This window comes from Meira miltonrushii, assembly GCF_003144205.1.
Source record: "Meira miltonrushii strain MCA 3882 unplaced genomic scaffold FA14scaffold_5, whole genome shotgun sequence".
NCBI lineage: Eukaryota > Fungi > Basidiomycota > Exobasidiomycetes > Exobasidiales > Brachybasidiaceae > Meira > Meira miltonrushii.
This window is the reverse complement of record NW_020289947.1, coordinates 997,479-1,021,107: the sequence shown is the minus strand read 5'-3', so window position 1 is coordinate 1,021,107 and position 23,629 is coordinate 997,479. Positions and strand designations below refer to the sequence as shown.

Sequence of the window (23,629 nt, the reverse complement as noted above, 5' to 3'; positions counted from 1 at the left end):
GGATTCATTCACAAATCTAAACTGATTCTCTGCACAGCTTTGTACTCTTGGACAACGGCCACGGTCAGTTGACTGGAATGCGTGATAAATGTGATTGCTTTAAGCATGTAAAAATATACTGAAACATATGTATGAAAATGACCATACAAATACGAAGACAGGGCTCTATGAGCACATGTCAACGCTTTTTGTGATGCGGATATGCGTGAATGATGATGATGTAGAGAAGGCGATCATGAACGGGGCTTTTCACGTTTGGCTGTGGTGAGAAAAAGGTAGATAGGTCAGTAACTCATTCTGTCATTATTCTATTCTGTCCTTCACATCAAACTCACCTTTGAAGAGAGCCAAAAGTGACACACCGGAAACCTTGACGACCTTGAAACGAACACCAGGAATATCACCCTTTGCCTTACCCTTACGACCGAAACCGGAGATCAAAACTTCATCGTTTTCGTCAATGAAGTTCAAGCAACCATCATTGGGGACGAAAGCAGCGACCTTCTTTCCGTTCTTGATCAATTGAACACGAACACATTTACGAATAGCAGAGTTAGGTTGTTTGGCTTCAACACCAATCTTTTCCAAAACGATACCTTTTGCTTGGGATGAACCACCGGTTGGGGATGATTTGTAGAAGTTTCCCAACATACGCTTGTTGTAGTGAGCATCGGCCCATTTGTTGTTACGGCGATCAGCCTTCAACTTGCGTGCCGTGAAAAGACCTGAAGGTTGACCCATTTTGGCAGACTAAAAAGCAAGAAAGAATGTCGGATTTTCGATATTAGTAAACTGTGTCGGTATAAAGTATAGTGATGTGTAGGATGAAGTAGCGAGAGTGTTTGGAGAGAATGTCGAATATTACAGCGATCGCTTTGCCGGCATCCTCGTTTTCATCAAAAGACCCCCTCTGTCTACCTCTTAATGCTGAATTGTCGAACTTCCTTCTAGTGTCACTGTATGCTCCCCCTCCTCGTCGTGATCTAAGTCGTCTGTCGCATGTCGTATATCTCCTCTGTTCTCTGCTTCATCCTACACATTTTCGTTGTGTAACTCACCTTATCCTACTTGATGACGGGGATGGATGATAAGAAAGAGTGAATGAGAATGTAACCTTCGATCCATGTGAGTTTGAGAATTGTCCCTCTCTTGCCTAACATTCACTGAATTCTTGCTCTTGTGTGCGCGTCAGCTAATTAATACTGACTCTGTGCCAGGCTGCGGATTCTCTGCTTAGAAGAATTTCCTTAAGCGCTCTTCCCTGCTCGGCACAGTGCGTACAACGCGCTGTACGATAATTGGCTTGGAAAGAGAACCAACCAATACCGCACGTGTTTCTACATCTCGCACAAAGAAACTTCACACGTGCTTCAGTCAATAATTGTCGATTATCTAATCTGTATCAATCCAACTTTGGCTGCTAGCGTATTTGTATGCATTTCTCCACTCACATTGTCCGATATGATGATGATAAGGAGATGTCAAAATTCTCAAATGCTGTCAAGGGAGGTCGATTGAGTCGGCTGATCGAGGCACAATCCCGATTGAAGCCCTTAAAGCCTTCCGGGATTCTCTCCCCGTCTGAATTCAATGAGAAGCATTTGTCCAAAGCGAAGCCAGGTTTGTTCAAGGGATTAATACGTGACCCTCAATCTCCGTATCGATGGCCAGCTTGTCAGAAATGGAAAGGAAATGAGAATGAACCACTTGCTGGGCTTCGTGAGATCAAGCAAGTCCAAAATGCAAATGTAGAAGTAGAAGTAGCTCCGATTGGAACAGGATATAATGATAATATCAACCGTCAAGAAGGAAAAGATGGCACACACGAATGGACACAATTGAGAATGCCATTCAGTATCTTTCAAGATGCATTCATTGACGGTAAAATACCGTGGAACAACAGTACGCAATCTTCTGAGCCAGAGCTTGTTGGTTATGTAGCCCAGCAAGATTTGTTCGAAATGGCACCGATCCTATACGAACATTGTCCACCTCTACCACACTCCACCGCAGGAAAACGAGAAGCGAATGAACAATGGAGAAGAAATCTATGGATCGGTGGTGCAGGCACATTCACACCAATCCATCGTGATCCATACGAAAACCTCTTTGCACAAATCGTTGGCCGAAAACGTGTTCATATCTTCCCGCCAAAGGTTGCCGAGCAGTTGTACCTGTTTGATCGCTCTAGCAGACAGTCAAACACTTCTGCAATTCCGACGGAGGAACCCCTGTTAGATTTGGACAGCGATATGTCGGATCATTTCCCGCTTTTGCAACAGGCAATCCAAGATCCAGATGCGGCTTGTGCTATCTTGGAACCTGGAGATGTTTTGTATATACCACAAGGCTTTTATCATTGCATAGCTAGCCTTTCAATATCAGCAAGTGCAAATGCATGGTTTCGCTAATCAAAACAAGACACTTGTGTCACTACTGTATTTCTAGAAATTGTGTCTAAAATGAATGATTTTACTGGTTTAAAGTACCGTGACTGTTCAGAGTGTATTTGTACATCCCTCATTTATTGAAGGCGGCTCGCTGCCGATAGAGGGGAGGGTGGGGGAATATTTGTCTTGTTTGGTATCATGCTGGCAATCAAAGCCTAACGAAAAGGAAAAGAGAAAAAAGAAAGAAAGAATGTAGCTTGAAACGATTAAGAAGGAGCGTAAAAATGTACTTATTATTTTGTTGAAAATCTAAGGTGTCCAAATCTTTACTGTGAGATCGACACTTGTTGTGACTACCGCATTGACCGTTTTAACTTCCGTTTTATTCGCACTTCCAGACGTTCCATTTTCCACCACGCCATCAGGTCTAGGTCCAACTTCAGTCTTTGCACGAGCCCAAGAGATTCCGGTAACGAAATGATCATGTGCTTCGATCGTTTTGCTACATCTTGCACCTGCTTTCAGATCCCATACTTTGACAGTCTTATCATCTGAGCATGAAAGCAAGAATGCTCCATTTGGTGCCCAACATAGTCCTCGAACCCAATTATCATGTCCGGATAGCGTCTTGAGGCATTGTCCGCTGACCGCATCCCAAATCTTGATCAGCTTATCACGTCCACCGGTCGCGACGAATTGACCCGGTGTGGTCGAATTTATACCAGTGATGCCGCCCAGATCTCTCAAAGCTGCATATGCGGTAATAGGTGCGAATGCGATCGTTTCAACAACGTGATCGTGACCTCTCAGTTCGACTTTGGTTTCACCCGAAGCGAAATCCCAAATGCGAGCGGTTTGGTCGGTACTGCAAGATGCCAACAATCTACCATCTTCCGAAGGCGTTATCCATCTGACCCAATCCGAATGCCCGATCAATGTACGCGCACAAAATCCAGTCTTCAGATCCCAGATCCTTATCGTTCGATCACGGCCAGCAGAAACGAGAAAGTCGTCGCCCGGCATAAACTTGACAGCTGAAACGGAATGATCATGTCCAAATAACGTCTTTGTATTCTTGTAATCGTCGTTGGTATCCCAAACCTTGATCGTCATATCACTTGAACAAGAAGCGAGGAGGTTGCCCTTTGAGTCAAAGTCTACATCATGAACTGCTTTGGTATGTCCTTTGAGCGTCTTTTCAAAATCTCCAGTTTCCCAATCCCATACTTTGATCATCGCATCATCACTTGCGCTGACGACTTGGCTAAAGACCGGATGAAAGGTAGCACGGGAAACCTGTGATCGATGTCCCGAAAGGGTATGTCTAGGTGGATTTCTCGGAACCCAATCAGTCAAAGTGGCTGCCCTTCTCGACGTTGGAGCAGAAGCAAGTTCTTCTTGTAATTGTTGATTTCTCTGTTCCAATTCCATCACCCTTTTTTGCAATCTGACAACACCCGTCCATTTTTTCTCTAGTAAACCAACATATCGTGCTTTTGGATCAACAACAAAACCTTCTTGACCGGATTCCTTTTGTAATGCTTCAAAGCAATCCGAATAACCACTCCTTTGGAAATATTCCAACATGGATTTATGAAGTTCATCTCGTTGTCCGTCAGTTAAAGAGCTTGTCATGATGATGGTGAAATTTTGGGTGGATGTATGCGCTCTATGTATGAATAGAGAGCTAGTGAAATGAAAAAAGAAAGTGATTGGGTCGAGAAACCAGGTATTTTTCAGCAACCAAGAGCTCCTTGCTGGCAGAGCTCCATCTGGCGGCCAGCGTCCAGCTCAACGATCACCAGAAGATGTGGAACGCCGGTTGATCAGGAGTTTTGATTGACAACGATCCTCCCTCTTGGCGATCACCAGTCCAATTCTCTTCTACTCTGAGTCCGTCCGCTAAGACTGTCAGAAGCTAGCAATCTGGATGTAACAGATGGAGTCGAAAGCTTACGAGGTATTTTCAAGATCGAAAAAGGGGTAACGATCACAAGGGAGATGATGATGATGGATCTGCAAGTTAACAACACTTTGAGTGTGTGTGTGTGTCGTTGTTGTTTTCAATTTTCAACGCACATCAACAGTCTCTTAAAATAGCACTCCCCATTCACGCATACGCCAAAATTAAGGACTAAGCACACAAGCAAAGGAATGCTGCACTGCACATTAGCGAACAGCGCTGCCTGCGCGTAAATTAAGGCGTTCCTTGTCATTACTCGAATTCTTATCCGGTGACAACGTCCATCAATGGTTTATGTAAATGTACATTGCGAATAGTTTATATTGATATGATACATGATGTTGTTTTATGTGCACATTGATTCTATATAAAGTTTAAGTTGCTGGAATTGGTACTCGTTTTGCAGCTATTTGCTTCTGAGCCTCTCTAGCCCTCTTGTCACGGATTCGATTGTAGGTCGGATTATACTTTGGATCTTTCAATCTAGCTTTCGCTTCTTTCTCAATATAAGCAACTCTTGCAGGTTCCCAGCCTTTCACCGTTTGTTTGTGATTTTCAAGCAATTGCTCGTATTCCCAATCGATCATCAGATCAGACAAAAGTGGTGAAACTTGTTCGCTCTGCCCATTCTGAGAAGATGCGTTTGCTTGCGTTAAGATTTTGTGAGCTCTTTTGGCTTCGTTGGCAATGATCACTCGTGTAGTATCTAATACCGCACCACACGTATTTCGATCCAAGATGAAAGGATCTTGACAAAGCATTGCTTCATCCTTCCAATTGGGATCCCATTGCTTCACGTATGGAAATTTACCCAATGCATCCTGATCGGATTCGGATAGATGACGAACTCTTCGAACCGGATGCCCTTCGCGAAGACTGATACCACAATTATCAAAATCAAAAGATGCAAGCCACTCAAAGAATCCTTCCAAAAGACTGCCAAGCAGCCGATCGTTTTCCTCTTCGTCAAGATAAGCAGGTCTCACTGTATACGGTTCGCAGTGACCTACTCTCCAATTCAAAGAATCTTCTTGAGCCATCGCAAAATGCCATTCGGTTTTTAACCTGCAGAAAGTAGTAATAAACTTTCTACCTCCCATATCAGGATCGACTTCGATTCGTTCTCCATCCGAATCATCCGTCGTGGAATTCTTGCCGGCCCTTCTAGACGAGAGGCTACCTTTAGGACGTTGCCAAAGATACTCTTCAGGAGCACCCAATGTTGCAATCAACGATGTCGATTGGAGATTGGGCACAATTCCACGAATTTGAAGGTATTGCAAGCCAAACACTGTGAGGGTGTATGAATTTAGGCTGACAATGCCACTCTTTCCACTTGGATCGTTGATATGTCGTCTTGCAGCCCACTTCTTGATAAAGAACAACAAGGGAGCGACGATGTTTGGACAAATGTCGATATAATTGGTGATCATATCGGAATTATGCAACCCAAACGAATCGTTCACGTTCAAATCGCCCTCTAGGCCAGAATCTGCGTGAACAAATTTGACAATTGGAACCTTTGCATGTCGAATCGGTTGCACTTGTTTGAAGGCGAAACTGTAACGTTCCAAAGCTCTTGCCAGGTAAGAGACATTGTAGTAGTCTGGAGCGCCTGGAATGCCGATAATTCGTTCATTGTGAAGGATCTGGGCACAATTTGGATTGAGCAATGGAAGTACCTCTGATCGTGGAGTTCCTACACCTCGAGGACGTGAAGGATCCAACAAACAGAGATCGATATCCGATGATGCCTCAATCAGGCCTGTTTGAGTTGACCCAAAAGGCGCAACATGAAGGCCACAGCCTGGCCATCTTCTCTCGATATGATCTTGAACTTCTCTGATGACATTTTTTCGCATTCGCAAAATGTAATCGGAAGGACGAGTACTTCGCCAAAGCATGCTTACTTGCTTTCCGATTACACGGTTTCGGAAATCTTGATCAGTGTCTTGCGGGAATGCATTTTTGCGCATCCCTTGACACCATAAGATACCGTAATCTCGTTCGAAATCTGCATTGGTTTGCATTGTGACCAAAGCAGAAGCCTGTGCGATTGCATTTTCGTTTTGTGCAATCAGGAGTCTTCTAGCCTGAGCCTCCTTCTGTCTGGCGGAAGATTCTGCCTCAGGAGGCAGCGACGGATTACGAGGTAATTTCGCTACTTCATCTTTTGCCTTATCCTTACTTGTGTCTTCAGCCTTGCCCTTGCTCTCATCTTTACCCTTGCTTTCAGCGATATTACTACCGTCGTCCTTAGTCTTGCCTTCAACCTTAGTCTTGCCTTTATCCTTACTGTTGCTGTCAGCTTTACTCTGATTGTTGTCCTTGCTCTTACTGGCCTTCTTACTTCTGCCTTCATCCTTCTTCAGCTTACCATTCGTGCTTGTTCCATTCGTCATTGCACGCGGTTGACGTGGTGCATTCATGGTTGTCATGTTTGACTGTGGTTTTGCAGGTAGACCAGCTGGCAATGAGATTGATGTTTCTCCATTAACGGTGGTATCCTTTTCCTCAATGACAGCACCATTCTCGTGTGCTTTCATGTCAGCTGATTTTCTCCTGCGTGATAATCTGCGTCTCAGGCTTCTATTCCTAGTTTTCTTGACCGATTGACCAGATAGCTCAGATTCTACGCCGCCCCCGTTCTTCTTTCTGGGGTTATTAGAAGTCTGTCCTTCTGGATTGAGTAAAGTCGGATCACGTTGTGCATCAGCAAAGTTTATCGATTCCAGCCCTTGACTCAAGCCATCTGCGTTTGCGGTCATTGTGACATATCACAAAATGAGAGATAATGTGATGCTGTGTGTATGTTGTTAGGAGAGAAAGCATTGAAGTGTAATTTGATTGCATATATGGACGCCCCGAAGTTCGAGTGACTGACTGTACACGCATGATTGTACGCGTTCTTTTGCCTTTAACGGTGGAGGTGATATGACATGATCAAAACAGAAATAACACAATTAACACACACACCAAACAACAACTCAAATGAGGAACGCCAACATCATGGTTCCGTGGGTTGATGCATGCAACAATAGGAGGGATCAGGCCAGTGGTTCTTAATGTATGACTGGATAGCCCCTTTTTTGTGCAGACACGGCCTTTATCATGACCCAAAACACTGGAAACATGTCTTGCAACGATTGTGGTACAATAAAGGATAATGATAATCTTTTGATTGCACCTCATCCTTTTTATCAATCACATCTTCATCTTCTGATGGCAATTGCACGGTTCCGAGCCGCAAAGGATGAAAGGAGAAAAAAGGCGCCGAGAGGATATGAGTGTCAGTAGTAGTCTATGTATTGTGCTTTGTTGTGCGTGTGTGTGCAATTAAGCGCACAGCGCGTTTCGGCCGTTAAAACTAAAATCCAAAAATCTCGCCGAACAGAGATCCCCTGCCATCCTACAACCAACATCCCCATACCACCATCTTGTGATGATTCTGCATCCTTACCGGTGACCATTCATCAAACCTATCAAGATGGTACTTATTAATGGCCGAAAATTCGCATGTGAGGCTTGCATACGTGGTCATAGAGCATCAAATTGCTCACATACAGGTAGAAAATTACAACTCGTTCGCAAGAAAGGCAGACCAAGTTCACAATGCGATGTATGCAGATCAAAAAGAGCAAATGGAAGCTTTCATGGTAGATGTGATTGTGGAGAAGATGAAGATATTACAAGTCCACAACAAAACAGAAAACAACGCGGAAAGAGCGAACAGAGTATAGAGACTTTTACTCCATTCTTGGTTCAAGATGAAGCGTCTCTTGGAGACTTGCAGGAAGAGGGAAAGAGCAAGCACAGCTTACAGTCTTTGATGAATCCATGTCAATGCAAGACAACGGGGATTTGTAGCTGTTGCAGTCGTGCTTCATCAAGTAAGGATGGAATCGTAAAAACGGCTTCTGTCGAACAACCCGCCTCGTGTGGCTGTAATGGAGAAAATCAATGCTGTGATGATGGAATAGATGCTGTGCAATGTGCACCTCTCGTAACAGAAGATCCTACTCTCAAAGCCATCAAGCGAAGTTGCTGTGGCAGCAAAACTAGCGAACAAGCACAAACCACACACGACACTCCAATACTGGATCCGGTGGCGTCAATCATGCCAATGACGACGGAAGAGGCAGATGCGATCCTTGCGCCTGATTGTCATTGTGGACCCGATTGTGCATGTCCGGGCTGCTTGATGGAGAATGAAGATATCAGAAAGAAGCGCAAGCAGGGCAATGAAGAGTGTCCAGACAAGTGTTTGACATGTTCAGCATGTGTTTTGGGTTTAACCAGGCCGAGTGGTATAGAAGCAGTAGATGCATGGATGGAACAAGATAAACAAAATACGATTGACAAAGAAGCTCTTGAGAAGCATGCAAATGATATAGGAAATGGAGAGGAAATCGTCAATTTAAGCGAAGAACAGACTTCATCGAGCAATGCAATTGGCTCCGAATCTGAGGTAAGCGATGGCAGCGATGAAGCCTCGTCATCGTCGGTGGCAACCGCTCCTGAATCTTCTTCTCAGAAGTCACGATCCCCGCCACCGCAGAGGAAGATCGACCTTGTCGAGCCTCCATTACCACCATTCCCGTCCGCAAGAAAGTACTTTGAAGATCATTTCTTGAATCCTGAGCGGCGGCGGTTCTTTGCCGATCAAATTCAGACACAATCTGGTAATCAGCATAGCAAAGTGGCTGAATCACTACCTCACAATGATGACATCGAGTCTGAATTCGGAGAGAGACTCGATGGAGAAACGGACGAAGAATGGCAAGCAAGGCATGGGTTCCAATTCTTGACTCCGGATGCGATCAAGATCTTCGACCATGCAAAACGATTTAGAGAAGAAAAGAGGCTGGCGGAAGAAGAAGAGGAATCGAGTGCGAGACGAGAGGAAGAAGACAGGATTGCATCTACAGAAAAGCGGGAAGGTGAATTATCTCTTTTGAGGCAACGTGCATTGTCGGCACACAAGAGGCAAAAGACGACAGCCAGCTAGAAGAACACTTGATGAGGTGAGTAATAAATTTGATAAATGATTACAAGATGATACAAATCAAATCATCCTTATGCTGTCAGTCCGTTTGGTAATTCGGACGATGGAGATAAAATTGAGGGCAAACAGGGTCCTTTCGAATAGCATCATGGTACAAGATGCAAATTGATTCGGTAGATTAGACGTTCTGTCGCTGCTGCTGCTTTCATTTTGCCCCGTGGACATGGTTGTTGTTTGGATGAGACTTTGACCTGACGATGAAGAGTACAGTATGCCTCAGATGTATGCTAACATTCGCTCTCATTTTCTCTTCCTCACAGTATTGTTTCTTTGTATAATATCAATCATTCCTAACCCTCATCCTGATCAGCAGATTGCATAAAGCAGGAGATCATGTACACTACCCTATCTAGATCATCTCATGAGAAATAAGCAAAAGCATTCTTTGATATTGCGCCTCATCTTGCGCGCCATGCCAATTATTCAGCCCCAAACGGTGGCGTAATAGCCGCGCCCTTTGTGTTGGATAGTTGTGAGAGAGGGTATCATTCTTTGGCCATGATAGCTGTGATGGGAAACCCCTTCATATTTGATATCTGGATCGTGAGCATTTCTGTGAGGCGTTCATATGGTTCGCATATATTTTAGGTTCACCCTCGGAAGGATAGAGCCAGAGCAGAGCATGGGGGGGATTGATTGAGTGTTGATCTTTTTAGCTGTAACCGACCGGTGCAGGGGATGAGCGGCGCCTGTGTGTGTTAATATTTGCAAGGCTGGCAAGATTAGCGGAATACCGTGTGGTGCTACTACACCCTACAACTTGTGCATGCCTGCTTTAATGCCTGCCTAAATCTCCACTTTGTTCATTCGTGCCTTTACGAAAGGGGCCCTAAAATTCATTTCATACATTCGCATCCTTACATTCGTGGCAATCAGATGGACAAGAGAATATTCTTCAATCTTCTTTCATCATCACCATCTGCTACATCATCTACTCATCTTAAACAAATGCTTGTGTGAGATTTCACAGATACGCTTTCACTGGTTGCACGTATCTCTCAAAAAAAACAATCACTCCATCCTTCTTCCTTTTTCGTGCCAAATGCCAAGCACGCTCAACAATTTCTTTCGCTCAAGCGCATCAAGAAGGGCATCTTTTGCTGCTCAACAAAGTGATTCAAGCGGCGCATCACAAAAATCATCAAACGATCAATCTCCCGAATCTGTTACATCTTATAGTACAACACCTTCTTCGGAAAGTGAAAGTGTTCTAACGCCTATTGCCACGCCAAATCCCGCGGCTAAAGTACAACAACAAAAACAACCGGAGCAATTCAAAGAAGCAATTCCTCATATCGTAAGACCAAAGAACCAATCTTCTTTACCTCCAATTTCTACAAACATTGACGAAAAATCTGTACGAGATCCACCAACGAAATCATCAAGTGTTCCTTCTATTGAAATAGTTTCTCCTTCAGGTAATACACCTAGACATCTTTGGGGTCCGGACGATACAGATCGGAACAGTAATCCGTCTCCCTCTTTATCCGCAATTAGTTCGGAAAATCTTTATCAATCTATTTCGCCAAAATCACAATCGACCGCTTTATTTAGCGCACCTCCGCAAGTATCGTACGATCAAGGTTACGACAACGACGAAGAAGAATTTGACGATCCTCTTTACTCACTCTCGTCTTCAAACAGAAAGATGGCAAGACAAACAAAAGGTGATCCTTCAACGCCTGCTAAGCGTGGCAGTAAGGATGTTCCAGACAGACACGATGTGATGCGAAGAGCAATGGCCGATGCAACCACATCGGATCAATATGGAATCTCTTCTGCTCCAGCTTTTGGCAATGAACGTAATTTCTCTAACATGCAACTACCACCGCAAATGCCTCTTTCACCTACTGTAAGGCCGCATGTACCAGCTGAAGCGCCAGCGAACAAGGCTGTTTCAAATCTTAACAGGGCAATGCCAGCAAGTCAAAGTACTGGTAGCATAGTTGACCTTGATAAGCCGGGCCAAGGCTCTTTATCGTTTGACCATTTTGCCGGTCAGACAGGTGAAGGAACGATGGTATTGGCAGATGGATCGACTGTATCTGCTGCTGCTGCCACTGCAGGAATAACGAAAAGTGACAGTATAGATTCGACGAAAAAGATCTCTTCAAGATTCCCTTTGCGACCTAAATTAGGTAGCAGGAACAATTCATATCAAAGCGAGCACAACCCACTCAATGATTCGCCGACCAATTCAGTCTTTGGACATGGTACTGCTCCGACTCCGGCCAATACATCATCGCCGATGAAGAATCCTACCCATGGTCGCTATGCAACAACAGGACATGCTGCTGAGCCAGTCAAATCCAAACATTCTTCTTTGGCTGTACCAGGAACAGGAGGTGCACTTGATGCAGCTTCAAATGGACGCCATCATATGCACGAATCAGCAAGTACGGGTTCTTTGCTAGCTTCTCCTTTGCACAAATTTAGACGATTAAGTGATTCAAATTCAAAGAAGAATGGACCTTCAGGTGGAATTGCAGGTGCATTGGCAGCTAGCGGTATGGCGGGTATGGGTGTAGGACATGCGGAATTATTGCAAAGGACACAGAGTAAATTGAACGAACAAGAACGTCAACAAAGTCAAAAACACATAACGAGATCTCGTAATTCCAGTATTGGGTCTGGTTATGCATCTGGATATGAAGGAGGTGTGTATCGTGACCCAGTCACAGGCAAGATGACCGAACGCGGACCAGGCCATGAAGCTGGACCAGATGGACATCACCTTGCTTTACAGAGTAGCAATGCAAGCTTTGATGGCTCAGACATATCGGCAGGAAGCGGCTTGAATGCAGCCGCAAATTTTGCTTTGGGCCTGCATGATAATTTTGTCTCACCTGAAGATCCTTTAGCAAGAGCAGAGGGTGATGGACATGCTCCAATGACGCCTGGAGGGATCGGTGCAGTGACTGGGTTGAGTCCAAGCGGTCTGGGAGAACGGGTCACATTGGGAGAGCATGACGATTGGCATCATAATGACGTTGACGCACAAATTACTGGTTTTGCTGTTGCAAGTTCAAAGAGAAATGCCGAATTTCATGGATTGTTCCCTACTGTTCCTGAAGATGACTATTTGATCGAAGATTACGGATGTGCTCTTGTTCGTGAAATCTTGATTCAAGGTCGTCTTTACGTTTCGGAGAATCACGTATGCTTTTATGCGAACATCTTCGGTTGGGTAACAAATATCGCTTTGCCATTCTCTGAGATTGTTTCGGTGGAAAAACGAATGACCGCTTATGTGATCCCAAATGCCATTCAAATCGCAACTCTGCACTCGAAGAACACTTTCGCATCATTCTTATCCCGTGATACGACGTATGATCTCATCGTTCAGATTTGGAAACTATCTCATCCTGCTTTACGACCTGCCGAGACGATCGATGCAGGAACGGATGAAGAATCCATTGAAGGTGCAGATGGCGCAACGATCAGTCATGGTGACGTTGATAACGACAAGGCAAAAGGTGATGATCATCATCCTGTCAAGAAGTCAAAGAGAAAGATGCTTAAGAAGAAGCTGGGCATCAATAAAGAAGGATCAGAAATGCAAATGGCAAACGGTAGAACTAATGGCGGACCGGCCATCTCTCGTGGTGTTAGTCCGGCTCCTGGAAGTGCCAAACGTGCTCCCCATCGAAAGACGACATGTAGTTGTGAAAGAGACAAGAAGCATTTTACCACAATTGCAATGGAGACAACGTATCCTACCGTTCCAGAAAAATTGTACAATCTGATCTTTACCAGTGGCTTTATGAAGGATTTCTGGACCGACAACCAACACTTGACAGATTTGCAAATTAGCCCTTGGAAACCCAATACGCAAAACAACAACAATCTTTCGAGAGATATTTCGTACATCAAACCCTTGGCCGGTGGTTTCGGACCTAAGCAAACGAAGTGTCTTTTGACGGATGAGAATGTTCACGTAGACTTTGACGATCATGTGATCGCTTTGACGACGACAAGAACGCCAGATGTTCCGAGCGGAAACAGTTTCAGCGTCAAAACAAAGACGTGTATCACATGGGCAGGTGGAAATGTTTCAAAAATGTTGGTAACTTGTCAAGTTGAATGGAGCGGAAGAAGTATGTTAAAAAGTGTGATCGATCGTGCATGCATTGATGGACAAAAACAATATTACAAAGATCTGGATGGTGCAATTCGAACGTATATAAAAGAACATACTTCCGAGTTTCGCGAAGAAGGTGAAGATCCTGAAGCGGCCGTCGCTGCTATTGATGAGCATGCAGAGAATGCGGGAGGTGCTGGTGATGAACAAGCTACAAAGAGTGCAGACGGAGCAGCAGAAGGCGAGAAGAGTAGTGGAGGACCATTGGCTGCTTATCTTGAACCGTGGCGACCTGTGCTGGATATCTTGTCAGACGCTTTCGGTGGATTGGCGGAATTGAGTCCAAGTGTTTTGATTTTGGGCGGAGTGGTGTTCTTGTTGGTGATCAGCAACTTGTGGGCATTATCATCACGTACAGGTGAACGTGATCCTTTGGACCCTCATCGATTACGCAGTAGCACAACGTCAAAAGCAAACAAGCATCAACAAACACTTCATGCACCCGATGTTGCCAATTCAGCTGAAGCTGTAGCAGTGGCAGTACGTGATGTGTTGAGTGAATATTTCGATCATTCACGTCATCAACAAGGAAGTGTGTTTGGAGGAAGGGTGCCGCCAAGAGGATCAACAACCCCTAAGCTGGGCTTAGACGGAGTTGCGATTGAAGATCCACATCAAGAATTAGAATCATTGCTAGGGTTATTGAACGATGTGGAAAAACGTGTTTCTCAATTGAGAACACATATTAACGAAATACAACAAACGAACGTAAAGAATGAGCTTTAAAACGCTCTCACAAAATACCAATTTTTAAATCATGCTTTCCATTCATTTTTTGCTTTTTATTTGCATTACACTGTAACATATTATTTTCAAACAATGTCCTATCTTTTATTGCGATTTCTTCACAACCAAGCTGGATAGCCTGCATATTCATAATCACGTTTACGGTTAGGTGGCTTAGAGTAAGCTTGCCAATTACCAAAATAATCATCTTCTTTTCCGGCCGTGTTTGAATTACGATGTTGATTGAATTTACTGGCATCCAATGGAGATTCAGGATTTGGATTTCCCGTTGGATAATATGCTTTGATTTCTGGGTTGCCTGTTCCACCACCGCCACCTTTTGTATCCAATGCACCTGGTCCTGTATACGGTTTTACTTGTGGCTTTGGTTTGGAGAATTTGATTCCACGATTTTGAAGTTGTGTTGAAAGGTTGATAGCGGAATCGTCAAATGATGTTGGAGTGGATAATGCACATGCAAAAAGTGCCATAAAGGCGAACAAAAAAGAAAGACGGAATTGCATCCTTGAATCTGACCAGCAGAATGAATATTGAGAAGAGAAGAAAAGAATGGAGTGATGGAAAGTTAGGAATGAGAGATCATTCGTACGTCCTCTTTATATAATGTTTAATTCTAGGCCAGATCGACATTTCAGATATGTCCTTAACTTTAAAATTTCAAATGTATAGAGATGTACATATTCAGCCGTGTATGTATCAATGGGGCATCGCAAGCATACAGAGCGGGCTAACTTGTTTAATCAAGCCCGTTGAATGGAATAAGATTGGAACATGTCTGGCAAGATTGATTTTCTCTTATTGTCTGCGCCCCAAGTATCGGTTGCAACGGCAGCGCCACACTTTAAATCAAAGTTGGCGTAAAGATTTTACGCTAAAGATACGCACGCACCAACGCCTTCCGCATCAACTTCTCTCAGGGACAGAATGGAATTTGTAAAGATGAGGAATGAAACCATCTTGTAAGATCAACTTCAATCTGAGTTATTGTCGTCTTGCGAGAGAGATCCGTTGGGCTGAACGAATGATTGATGCAAATGTACGCCATCAGTGAAAGCAACAAGCCCGTGCGTGATTGAAAGATGCAAAAGAGTACGACCATAGCATTAGCGTAGAAAGAGTCACTTTACAGAAGGTGGCTGTGCATTTGATCATCATAAGGGGTACAGACAAAAGGTTGAACAACACTTCTCTCAACCATCATCATCACAACGATTACAGATAACATGTCAACAACAACGAACAATCAAGAAGATTTGGCTGCATACAGACAAAGAGTAGCAGCATCTACACAAGCTGCATTATCAGGACTAAACCCATCTCAAAAAGACAGCGAGCAGAGTACTACTACTACAAGCCAACCAGATCAAGAACAACGTCAATGGCGAAACCTCTCAGACCCAAAAGAATACGAGAAATGGGCAGCTGAACGTCGTGATAAACCAGAAGATTGGAAAAGATACAAAGATGAACGATTAGGCGGCGCTCTTTCGGGTGGAACAAGTGCAGATCAAAGAGAGTACTGGAAAGCAAAAGATGCATTGAGAGGAGTTGAAACACAACCTACACAACAACAGTAAATACACACATGGTGGCTACTTTTTTCATCAAATTCCATTGAGTTCTATATTTTACTGATTGACAACTCTTGTACAAATAAAAGGAGTGTGTGTGTGATAAATATTGCAAATGAAAAAACTAGAAAGAGAAGCGGTTGAGATGGTAGAAGGATCTCTTTTGTGAGATGCTACATAGATGAGACTCCCGCTTCTTTCCCACAGCATGGAAAGCCTTCTTACGTCAAGTTGACTGTTTCGAGCCTCAACATTGTTCAAGAAACAATGATGGTTTACTTCGACTTCGAATCCTCCCAGCACAACGTCTTTGGCGGGAATGATTAAAGCCCAAAAGGAGTGCTGGAATAGTCAACCTTTACTCATTTTTGCATCATAACCAAATCTCAAGACAAAATCACACCGTACAAGACCAAATAGATAATCAATGTCTATCAGATGGACTTCCAATAGCGGTAGATACGATATTGCTGTAACATTTTACGAAAGAAGACGAAGATTGGTGGAAGTGCGGACAATCTATCAGTAGGAATGGATCACACATGTTCCCTCAAATAGAGGTGAACTAAGGAAGAAGGCTTCGAAAGGGTAGAAATAAACGATGGCGACGGTATAAATAGCTTTCACAGTGCTTGATTTTTGAATACGGGGAATATCAATTAGCAGTGATGGACGTGAGACATACAAGTTTACGGACTTTCACTTCCAACGCAAGTTTCGGACCAAATGGATGAAGAAGAACAAAGGGTATGGAAGATAGCAGAAGAGCAGAGAAAGAGGAATATTGGGAGTTATGGAGAGGGAGGCGTGAGAGAAGCTTAAGCACAAAGACAGGCTAAAGAGGCACAAGAACAATTTCACCCTCTCATAGACCAGCTCGATCGAGAGGATATGCCATCAATTCGTTGGGCTACTGGGCTTCATCTCGACCCTTTTTACACAACTTTCGCCTGGCTATCAAGTGCCGAGGAGGACAAAAGGCCGTCATACACAACGCGGTGGACAGCAAAAGCGACTCATCACCCTTTATGGACCACTCAGATCGGGACGCAGGAACATAATCGTTACAGTGAACGATTGTGGCACGACTAGCCTTCTACGTTTCGGAGAGGTGGAACTTGAACGATGGCGTATCGCAGGAACCCACCGACAGGGTTGATAGACCTGATGCACAATCGTTGTACCATTACTCAACCGTTGAACTTTTAGTCAATGTACTTTATGGCATACATTCCGCCTCGATCACACATGCTCATGACCACCTCACTCCTGGCCACACTCACTCACGGCCACACTCACTCATGGCCACACTTGATCATGGCCACACTCACTCATGATCGTGTCATAGACATCCGATCCCTTAACTTAGTTCTCACAACGCACTCGTTTTGCCCATCCGTTGATGGGCGACAGCTTGACTACATCTCATTAACAAACATTAAGTATCTTTCCACAACCACCACGACCACCATCTTCCTCATCATTGTCATTCTTCTTCTGATCATCGTCGTCATCATCCTCTTCATCGTCATCTTCATCGTCCTCTTCATCGTCCTCTTCATCCTCCTGTCGGCCGTGATGTTGTTGTATTGATTGAATGGACTGCAGTGGAGAGGTTGTCGTGATGGATGTGGAAGCAAGTCGTAAGAGGAGATTTGGTGGGTGTAAAAGGTGGTGGTGGTGGTAAATGTGGAAGCAAAACGTAAGAGGAGAATTGGTGGGTGTAAGGAAAAATGATTGGGAAGGGGTATTCCAACTTTCAAAAAAGTCCTCCTTTTAAATGTTTGTAGGCAGACGAAGAAGTTTGGTCATAATTATGCAATTTCATGGAGATGCATTACTGATGCTATCCTTATATCAACATAGATGTTGCAAATTAGGTCCAACGGACGGTACATCAAATCCAATGGACGGTACATCAGGTTCAAAGGACAGTACATAAGACCCAACGGATCTGACAGGCTGTAAATGACGAGGTATACTTGTAACTAAAAATAGCATCCACCGCCGTTGGAACCCCATCTGACAGACACTGTTTGTATATGCTGCATGAATGATATACACAATGGAAAGGGCAAAAATCATTTGTTGAACTCTATGGACGGGTAGAGGGTAGTTCGAAATTCAATTCTACAGTCCAACGTGTGGATGATGTGTTGCGCGTACTTCTCATCTGACAGATCTGACCCAATGGATTAACTTCGACATGTCACTACTGTAAGAGTCGTTTGCTGATTTCGATTTTGTCATAATCATATCTGCTGGCTCATGATCGTATGAATCATGAGGAGTCTGTAGAGTATGTGTACCCAAGAGAGGTTCGCTTTTTGTATAAATAATTGAATTCCTCTTTTAAATTCATCCCACTACCACCACCCACTTCCACACGTAGCTCTTCGCAAAAATGCGCCCATCTGACTCCGTTCTGAGCATCGATGTATCCCTTGGCTGGATAAAAGCATCATGCAACAAGCTCGACAGATGGTGAAGGGCAAGGGTCTTTCACTCTTTCCACTTTTCCACTCATACGCCTCTTCCCTCTCAAAAGTCGCCCATCTGACTCTGTTCCTTGAACTTGATGCTCCTGAATCTAGGCGAGTGATTTCCCATGGATGGACGAAAGTATCTTGCAAAAGGTTCGACAGATGGTAGAGGGTTCCCTTTTGTGAGATACTATATAGATGATTCTCTCCCCTTCTTTCATACAGCATCGAAAGCCTTCTTTCGTCAAGATAACCGTTTCAAGCCTCAACCTTGTTCAAGATAGTTTACCTCGAATTCTCCCAGCACAACGTGCGTCATGAATCCTCTTTAAAACGATATCATGGTATCATTGAGCCCCAAAACGACTACAGGAATAGTCAACCGCTACTTGTTTTCGCAATATGACCAAATCTCAAAGCAGAATCACAACGTACAAGTCCGAATAGATAATCGATCTCTGCCAGATGGCCTTTGAGTGTTGTTAATAGTTGTCCAGTTGGCAGATGGTTGGAAAGCAAAGAAAGTGTATGCATCGGGAAGCAGACACTACCCATCCTTCTACGTGTGATATGTGATATCGTGATAGATTTCATAAAACAATTTACTATTACTACTACTACAAGTGAACCTGATCAAGCACAACGTCAATGGCGAAACCTCTCAGACCCAAAAGAATATGAAAAATGGGCAGCTTACCGTCGTGATAAACCGGAAGATTGGAAGAGATACAAAGATGAACGATTAGGCGGTGCTCTTTCGGGTGGAATGGGTGCAGAGCAAAGAGAGTATTGGAAAGCAAAAGATGCATTGAGAGGAGTTGAAACACAAGCTACACAACAACAACAGTAAACACACAATTTCACTACTTTTTTTCATCAAATTCCATGGAATTCTATATTTTACTGATTGACAAGCTCTTGTACAAATAAAAGGTGTGTGTGTTAAATATTGCAAATGAAAAACTAGAAAGCGGTGGTGGGTACTACAAATTTGCAGAAACAGGCTTATTGCTCTGTTCGATCTCCTCATCTGCCAATGCATGTTCCTCGGCTGAAGGCTCAGCACTCAATTCCTCAAACGAGCGAACAGAAACGGCAGCCTTGCTTGGTCGTAAGCTTGCTTTGAAATGAACAGCTTGATCGATATTGACATTTTGCTCTTTGGGATTATGTCTGACCAATTTGGTATCATCTTGTTGAACGGGGTGCTTAGCAGCAAGTTCGTCCAAGAGAGCTGTGACTTCAGCTGCATTAGGTGCAGACTCATCACGAACAATCAATCCTTTCACCATCTCCAAGCTCATTTCTTGTCCACGAATTTGCTTGGCAATGTCTTCAGAAATTGCATCTGTCCAACCCTTAGCTTGTGCTTGTTCGGCGAATGCATCGTATGCCTCCGTAGAGAAGCGTGGCATTTGAATCTGACTTTGAACATGCACGGTCAATTTACTTCTACCCTCCTTACTTTCTGGCCAAATGTACCTTTCAAACAATCGAACGACATCATCCTTTGTGATCTTGCGCAAAGCTTCGATATCAGTTTGACGTTGCAAGAAGTCATTATATCCACTAAAGATGTGGAACCAATAACGACTACTTTCATCAAACAAGTTCTTCACCTTTTCCATCTTTTTGCGAATCAAACTTTCTTTTTGTGCTTCAAATTCTTCCGTTGTCATCTTTTGCAAAAGTCCATGCATGTTTACACGGAAAAATTCATCAATTCGACTTTCGAGATAATCCGATGATCGTTCACTTTGCACAATAATACGGAATCCCATCGATCCAATCGATTTTCTTACACCGCTAAAGACCAGGTAACCAAGTTGTTCCTTCGTGCGCAATTGATCGAAAGCAGGTTCTTGTGCAATTTGACTCAAAAGTGACAAAGTTGCTCGTGTTGGAACATCTTCCGGATCCCCAACTTGACAATAGTATTCGATACTAGAGTTCACGTTCTTTTCATTCGGCACAGCAATCGCATAGCGTGCATTCGTGTTTGGCTCCAAAATTAGACTTCTTGCTCCGATTTGCTCAGTAGGTGCCAATGGACGCGGTCCAAGGATGGTTTCCGACAAGTTCAGCAGCTTCTTTGCTTCTTCACGATCAATGTTTCCGTGTGCAAGCATCTCCAAATGCAAGCGTGCCCGAACTTCATGCAGGAATTGCTGTACGTCTTCCGCAGTGATGTGTTCCATCTCGCTCAACTTTTCGTCCGCGTTCCAGATACGTTCAGCGGTCAAGTACGAGGTGTAGTAATTAGCATGCTGGAAGGGTGCTTCCAAGCGGAAATTTTGATATCCTCTTCGAACTTGATCCTTGATGATCTCGAATCGGTCCTTGTCAACCTTGAAGCTAGCAAATTGTTCGAGAATATAGCGAAGCAAGACAGGCAACTTGTCATTGTATCCGTCCACTGACAATCCGATCGCATCACCTTGTGATTCGATATTGTAACCCAATCCGGCCAATTCAGCATCATACGAGTATTCCGTCAAAGCATCCTTGATGAGCTCCACCAACATACGGCAGCGAACTGCATTGTTAGGAGAAGCATCGATCAATGGACTTCGCAGGATCAAGAACACGTTTGCTTTTGGGAGGAAGAATTGATCATCTTTCTTGTGCCACAAACGAGAAAGAGGAGAATTTTGAGCCAAGACTGGTCGTAATGAAGGTCTTGGCTTCTGGTGGCCACGAGTCGGTGCACCGGGAACATCAAATGTAGTTGGAATAAAAGAGTTGGGTTGAGGCAAAGACATTGCGTTCGCGTCTACAGATGTTTCTGTGCTCTTCAGTGGTGTCACCTTGTATTCTGTTCCGTACCATCGCTCTTTCATATCCCAGCCTTGACTTCCATCAGGCATAGCTTGAGCTGCGATGGAAATGCGGCAATTGGAGGGGGAAAGACGTTCTGTGACCTCTCGAATCTGTTGAGGGTCAAATTCGCGTGCCAAGAAGGGACCTGAAAGGACCCATTCACGAGGGTATGGTAATTGCAATTGGCTGGAAAGGCCTGAAGTATAGCTGCTTGGCGGTTGCTTCTCCTTGAAACGGAAAGCAAGGTCACACAATTGCTGCACTTCCTTGAAAGACCATTCCGGAACGGGTGACCGTTTCAGCAAGTCAACATATCGGAAAACAGCAGCAACGACTTTGTCATAATTTGTCAAGCCTTCTGCTGTAAGATCAATAGAAATCTTGAAAAATTCGAAACCATCTGCACCATTCATTGCTCCTGCGCTCAAGTGATTTGCCCATCCTTGTGCTTTCAAGTATGACAAAATTGAGCCTTGGCCTTCATGACCGATAAAGTGTGAGAGGAATTGACCTGGCTTTGTCCTGAAAAGAGGACTTTGATCAGGAATGGGGAACGACAGATCCAACAATCTGATATCCTTAACACTTCTGAAGAAGACCTGTGTCTGTAATTGCTCAGGGCCGAGTGGGTTAGCAGGGAAAGTAGGAGCTGCAAGTCCTTTATTGCGAACACCTGAAAATTTGTCTACAGCCCATTGCGTCAGAGTATCAATTGATTCACGTCCCAAAATGACAAGCTTCATCACATTAGCGCTATAGTAGCGATCATGGAATTTGAGTAACTCATCTCGAACGTCCATCCCTTTGTTGCGTGGATCATCCCAAAGTGTTTTCGCGTTACCAGTTCCAAAATGGCTGTAAGGATGATTGGGATCACTCAAGCTCTTGTCTAGTTGGAATGCTCTCCATGCATCAGATTGCAAATTCTTCTTGTGTTCACTGTCAACTGCTCTGATCTCCCGCTCTGTGCAGCTGGGGTCGAAAAGAGGTTGCAAGAAAAATTGTGCGAATCGATCTAAAGCTCCTTCTAAATGCTTGTGTCCAACATCGAAGAAGTAGTTGGTATTCTCCATGCCAGTATATGCGTTTGAACTACCTGAATGGTTGGACAGATATTCGCTATATTCATTTTCCCTTGGATACTTTTCAGTTCCCATGAAGAGCAAGTGTTCGCAAAAGTGAGCAAGTCCTTGCAATTCGATTGGATCAGATAAATGCCCCACACGAACGTCCATTGCAGCACTGGATTTATCAGTCTCGGGATCTTGAATGACTAAAGCTTCCAATCCATTTTGAAGACGAAGCAGTCTGTATGTTCTGTCGTCCAAGGATGACATTTCCATCTTTCCCGTATAAACAGCGTATGGTGCACTAGCCTTTGAAGATCCAACTGTTGTCCGTATCTCGTATCCCTCAGGTAAGGATTGTAGTGGTTCCAAAGTGGCACCCGTTGTCAGATTAGGTTGTTGAGCAGCCGAAGTGGCCAAAGAACGAGAAGGGTGCATATTGGACATTGTGCCGTACTTTTGTAAAAGTGGTGGTGATATCCGTTTAGATTGTTGTTGTAATGATTGTGAATTGATTGTAGTAGAAATAGATCTAACCGATAATGATTTATTCGTTGAACGACGACAAAGGCCGGTCACTACTAATGCGGATCGCGTACCTCTTCGCGCAATCAAACGGGTTGCAGGTAGCATGAATGTGTGTGTTTGATTTGCTGGTTGAGAGAGAAACAAAGGTGCCAATGACAGTCTCCTCAAAATCTTTATGCGAATGTGGCGCAAGAAAAAAGAGTCGAGCAAGTATTACTGCAGCCCTGCTCCACAGCCACCAAAAAGATGTAAATGCGTTGAGTGTTTTGTCTTTATGCGAGTGTGGGAACTGCTGTTGTCCAAAACAATAAATGCGTTCGAAGCCACACAATAAACCAATTCGTTAAAATGTACAAAAGGAGGTAACCCAAAGAAAGACGATGATTGATGATGACAAAGGGAAAAATAAAGAATATTATGAATATTTTGCATGGCGTGTTGTATAGTGAAAGCGTACGCAGCGCCCGCTTGAGCTTACGATGAATTCGGCTTCTCGCCTGTTAATCACCGATTTGCATCTACGCCCAGAATGTGTACCGTGTCGGTGCGGGCGTAACGTTTTAAGTTCCCTTTGTTGAAAACATGATACATTAAGGCGACTGTCTCTCAATGGGCGCCTTCCTGCATTCATATCGGATATTATAAGCAATGAAAGATCCCTTTGTAGCCAATTCTGTGCCATCTTTCCATAACAAGGAGGAGCGATACTATTTCATGCCATGCCAAGATGCTTGTATGATATATGCGAGCTTGAATGTCAATCATCCTTTAAGTGATGCTTTGTAAGCGGTATGCCGGCGGATTAATAAAGCAAAAGGAGTCCGTGCGGCGTACAGCGAGATGATTTAAGCTTA

General features: G+C 44.0%; 9 protein-coding genes across 9 annotated transcripts; 5 read left to right on the top strand and 4 right to left on the bottom strand.

Annotated features, from left to right (window-relative positions):
* Positions 1-78: 78 nt before the first annotated feature.
* FA14DRAFT_162460 (ribosomal protein S12/S23) lies at positions 79-1,078 on the bottom strand. The gene is made up of 2 exons (XM_025499623.1): positions 336-1,078; positions 79-259 (listed from the first exon to the last, which is right to left on the bottom strand). The coding sequence occupies exons 1-2, from the start codon at positions 739-741 to the stop codon at positions 234-236; spliced, it is 432 nt and encodes a 143-aa protein (XP_025352594.1). The 5' UTR covers positions 742-1,078; the 3' UTR covers positions 79-233.
* Positions 1,079-1,449: 371 nt separating this feature from the next.
* On the top strand, positions 1,450-2,476 carry FA14DRAFT_162459 (Clavaminate synthase-like protein). The gene has a single exon (XM_025499622.1). The coding sequence runs from the start codon at positions 1,479-1,481 to the stop codon at positions 2,409-2,411; it is 933 nt and encodes a 310-aa protein (XP_025352593.1). The 5' UTR covers positions 1,450-1,478; the 3' UTR covers positions 2,412-2,476.
* FA14DRAFT_139036 (putative platelet-activating factor acetylhydrolase ib alpha subunit) lies at positions 2,454-4,435 on the bottom strand. The gene has a single exon (XM_025497070.1). It carries the CDS (start codon positions 4,023-4,025, stop codon positions 2,700-2,702), a length of 1,326 nt encoding a protein of 441 aa, XP_025352592.1. The 5' UTR covers positions 4,026-4,435; the 3' UTR covers positions 2,454-2,699.
* A 3,326-nt stretch (positions 4,436-7,761) lies between these two features.
* Positions 7,762-9,808, top strand: FA14DRAFT_162456 (uncharacterized protein). Its single transcript, XM_025499620.1, has 2 exons — positions 7,762-9,377; positions 9,679-9,808. Exon 1 carries the CDS (start codon positions 7,841-7,843, stop codon positions 9,359-9,361), a length of 1,521 nt encoding a protein of 506 aa, XP_025352590.1. The 5' UTR covers positions 7,762-7,840; the 3' UTR covers positions 9,362-9,377; positions 9,679-9,808.
* FA14DRAFT_162457 (uncharacterized protein) lies at positions 9,251-9,790 on the bottom strand. The gene has a single exon (XM_025499621.1). It carries the CDS (start codon positions 9,581-9,583, stop codon positions 9,419-9,421), a length of 165 nt encoding a protein of 54 aa, XP_025352591.1. The 5' UTR covers positions 9,584-9,790; the 3' UTR covers positions 9,251-9,418.
* A 465-nt stretch (positions 9,809-10,273) lies between the features above and the next one.
* FA14DRAFT_162454 (uncharacterized protein) lies at positions 10,274-14,417 on the top strand. The gene has a single exon (XM_025499619.1). It carries the CDS (start codon positions 10,461-10,463, stop codon positions 14,283-14,285), a length of 3,825 nt encoding a protein of 1,274 aa, XP_025352589.1. The 5' UTR covers positions 10,274-10,460; the 3' UTR covers positions 14,286-14,417.
* An 825-nt stretch (positions 14,418-15,242) lies between these two features.
* On the top strand, positions 15,243-16,002 carry FA14DRAFT_162453 (uncharacterized protein). Its single transcript, XM_025499618.1, has one exon. It carries the CDS (start codon positions 15,530-15,532, stop codon positions 15,881-15,883), a length of 354 nt encoding a protein of 117 aa, XP_025352588.1. The 5' UTR covers positions 15,243-15,529; the 3' UTR covers positions 15,884-16,002.
* A 2,338-nt stretch (positions 16,003-18,340) lies between these two features.
* Positions 18,341-19,210, top strand: FA14DRAFT_182194 (uncharacterized protein; the record flags this gene model as incomplete). Its single annotated transcript, XM_025501182.1, has 5 exons — positions 18,341-18,361; positions 18,472-18,513; positions 18,586-18,670; positions 18,850-18,925; positions 18,985-19,210. The coding sequence occupies 5 exons, from the start codon at positions 18,341-18,343 to the stop codon at positions 19,208-19,210; spliced, it is 450 nt and encodes a 149-aa protein (XP_025352587.1).
* FA14DRAFT_162452 (uncharacterized protein) lies at positions 19,027-22,974 on the bottom strand. The gene has a single exon (XM_025499617.1). The coding sequence runs from the start codon at positions 22,878-22,880 to the stop codon at positions 19,344-19,346; it is 3,537 nt and encodes a 1,178-aa protein (XP_025352586.1). The 5' UTR covers positions 22,881-22,974; the 3' UTR covers positions 19,027-19,343.
* Between the last annotated feature and the right edge of the window lie 655 nt (positions 22,975-23,629).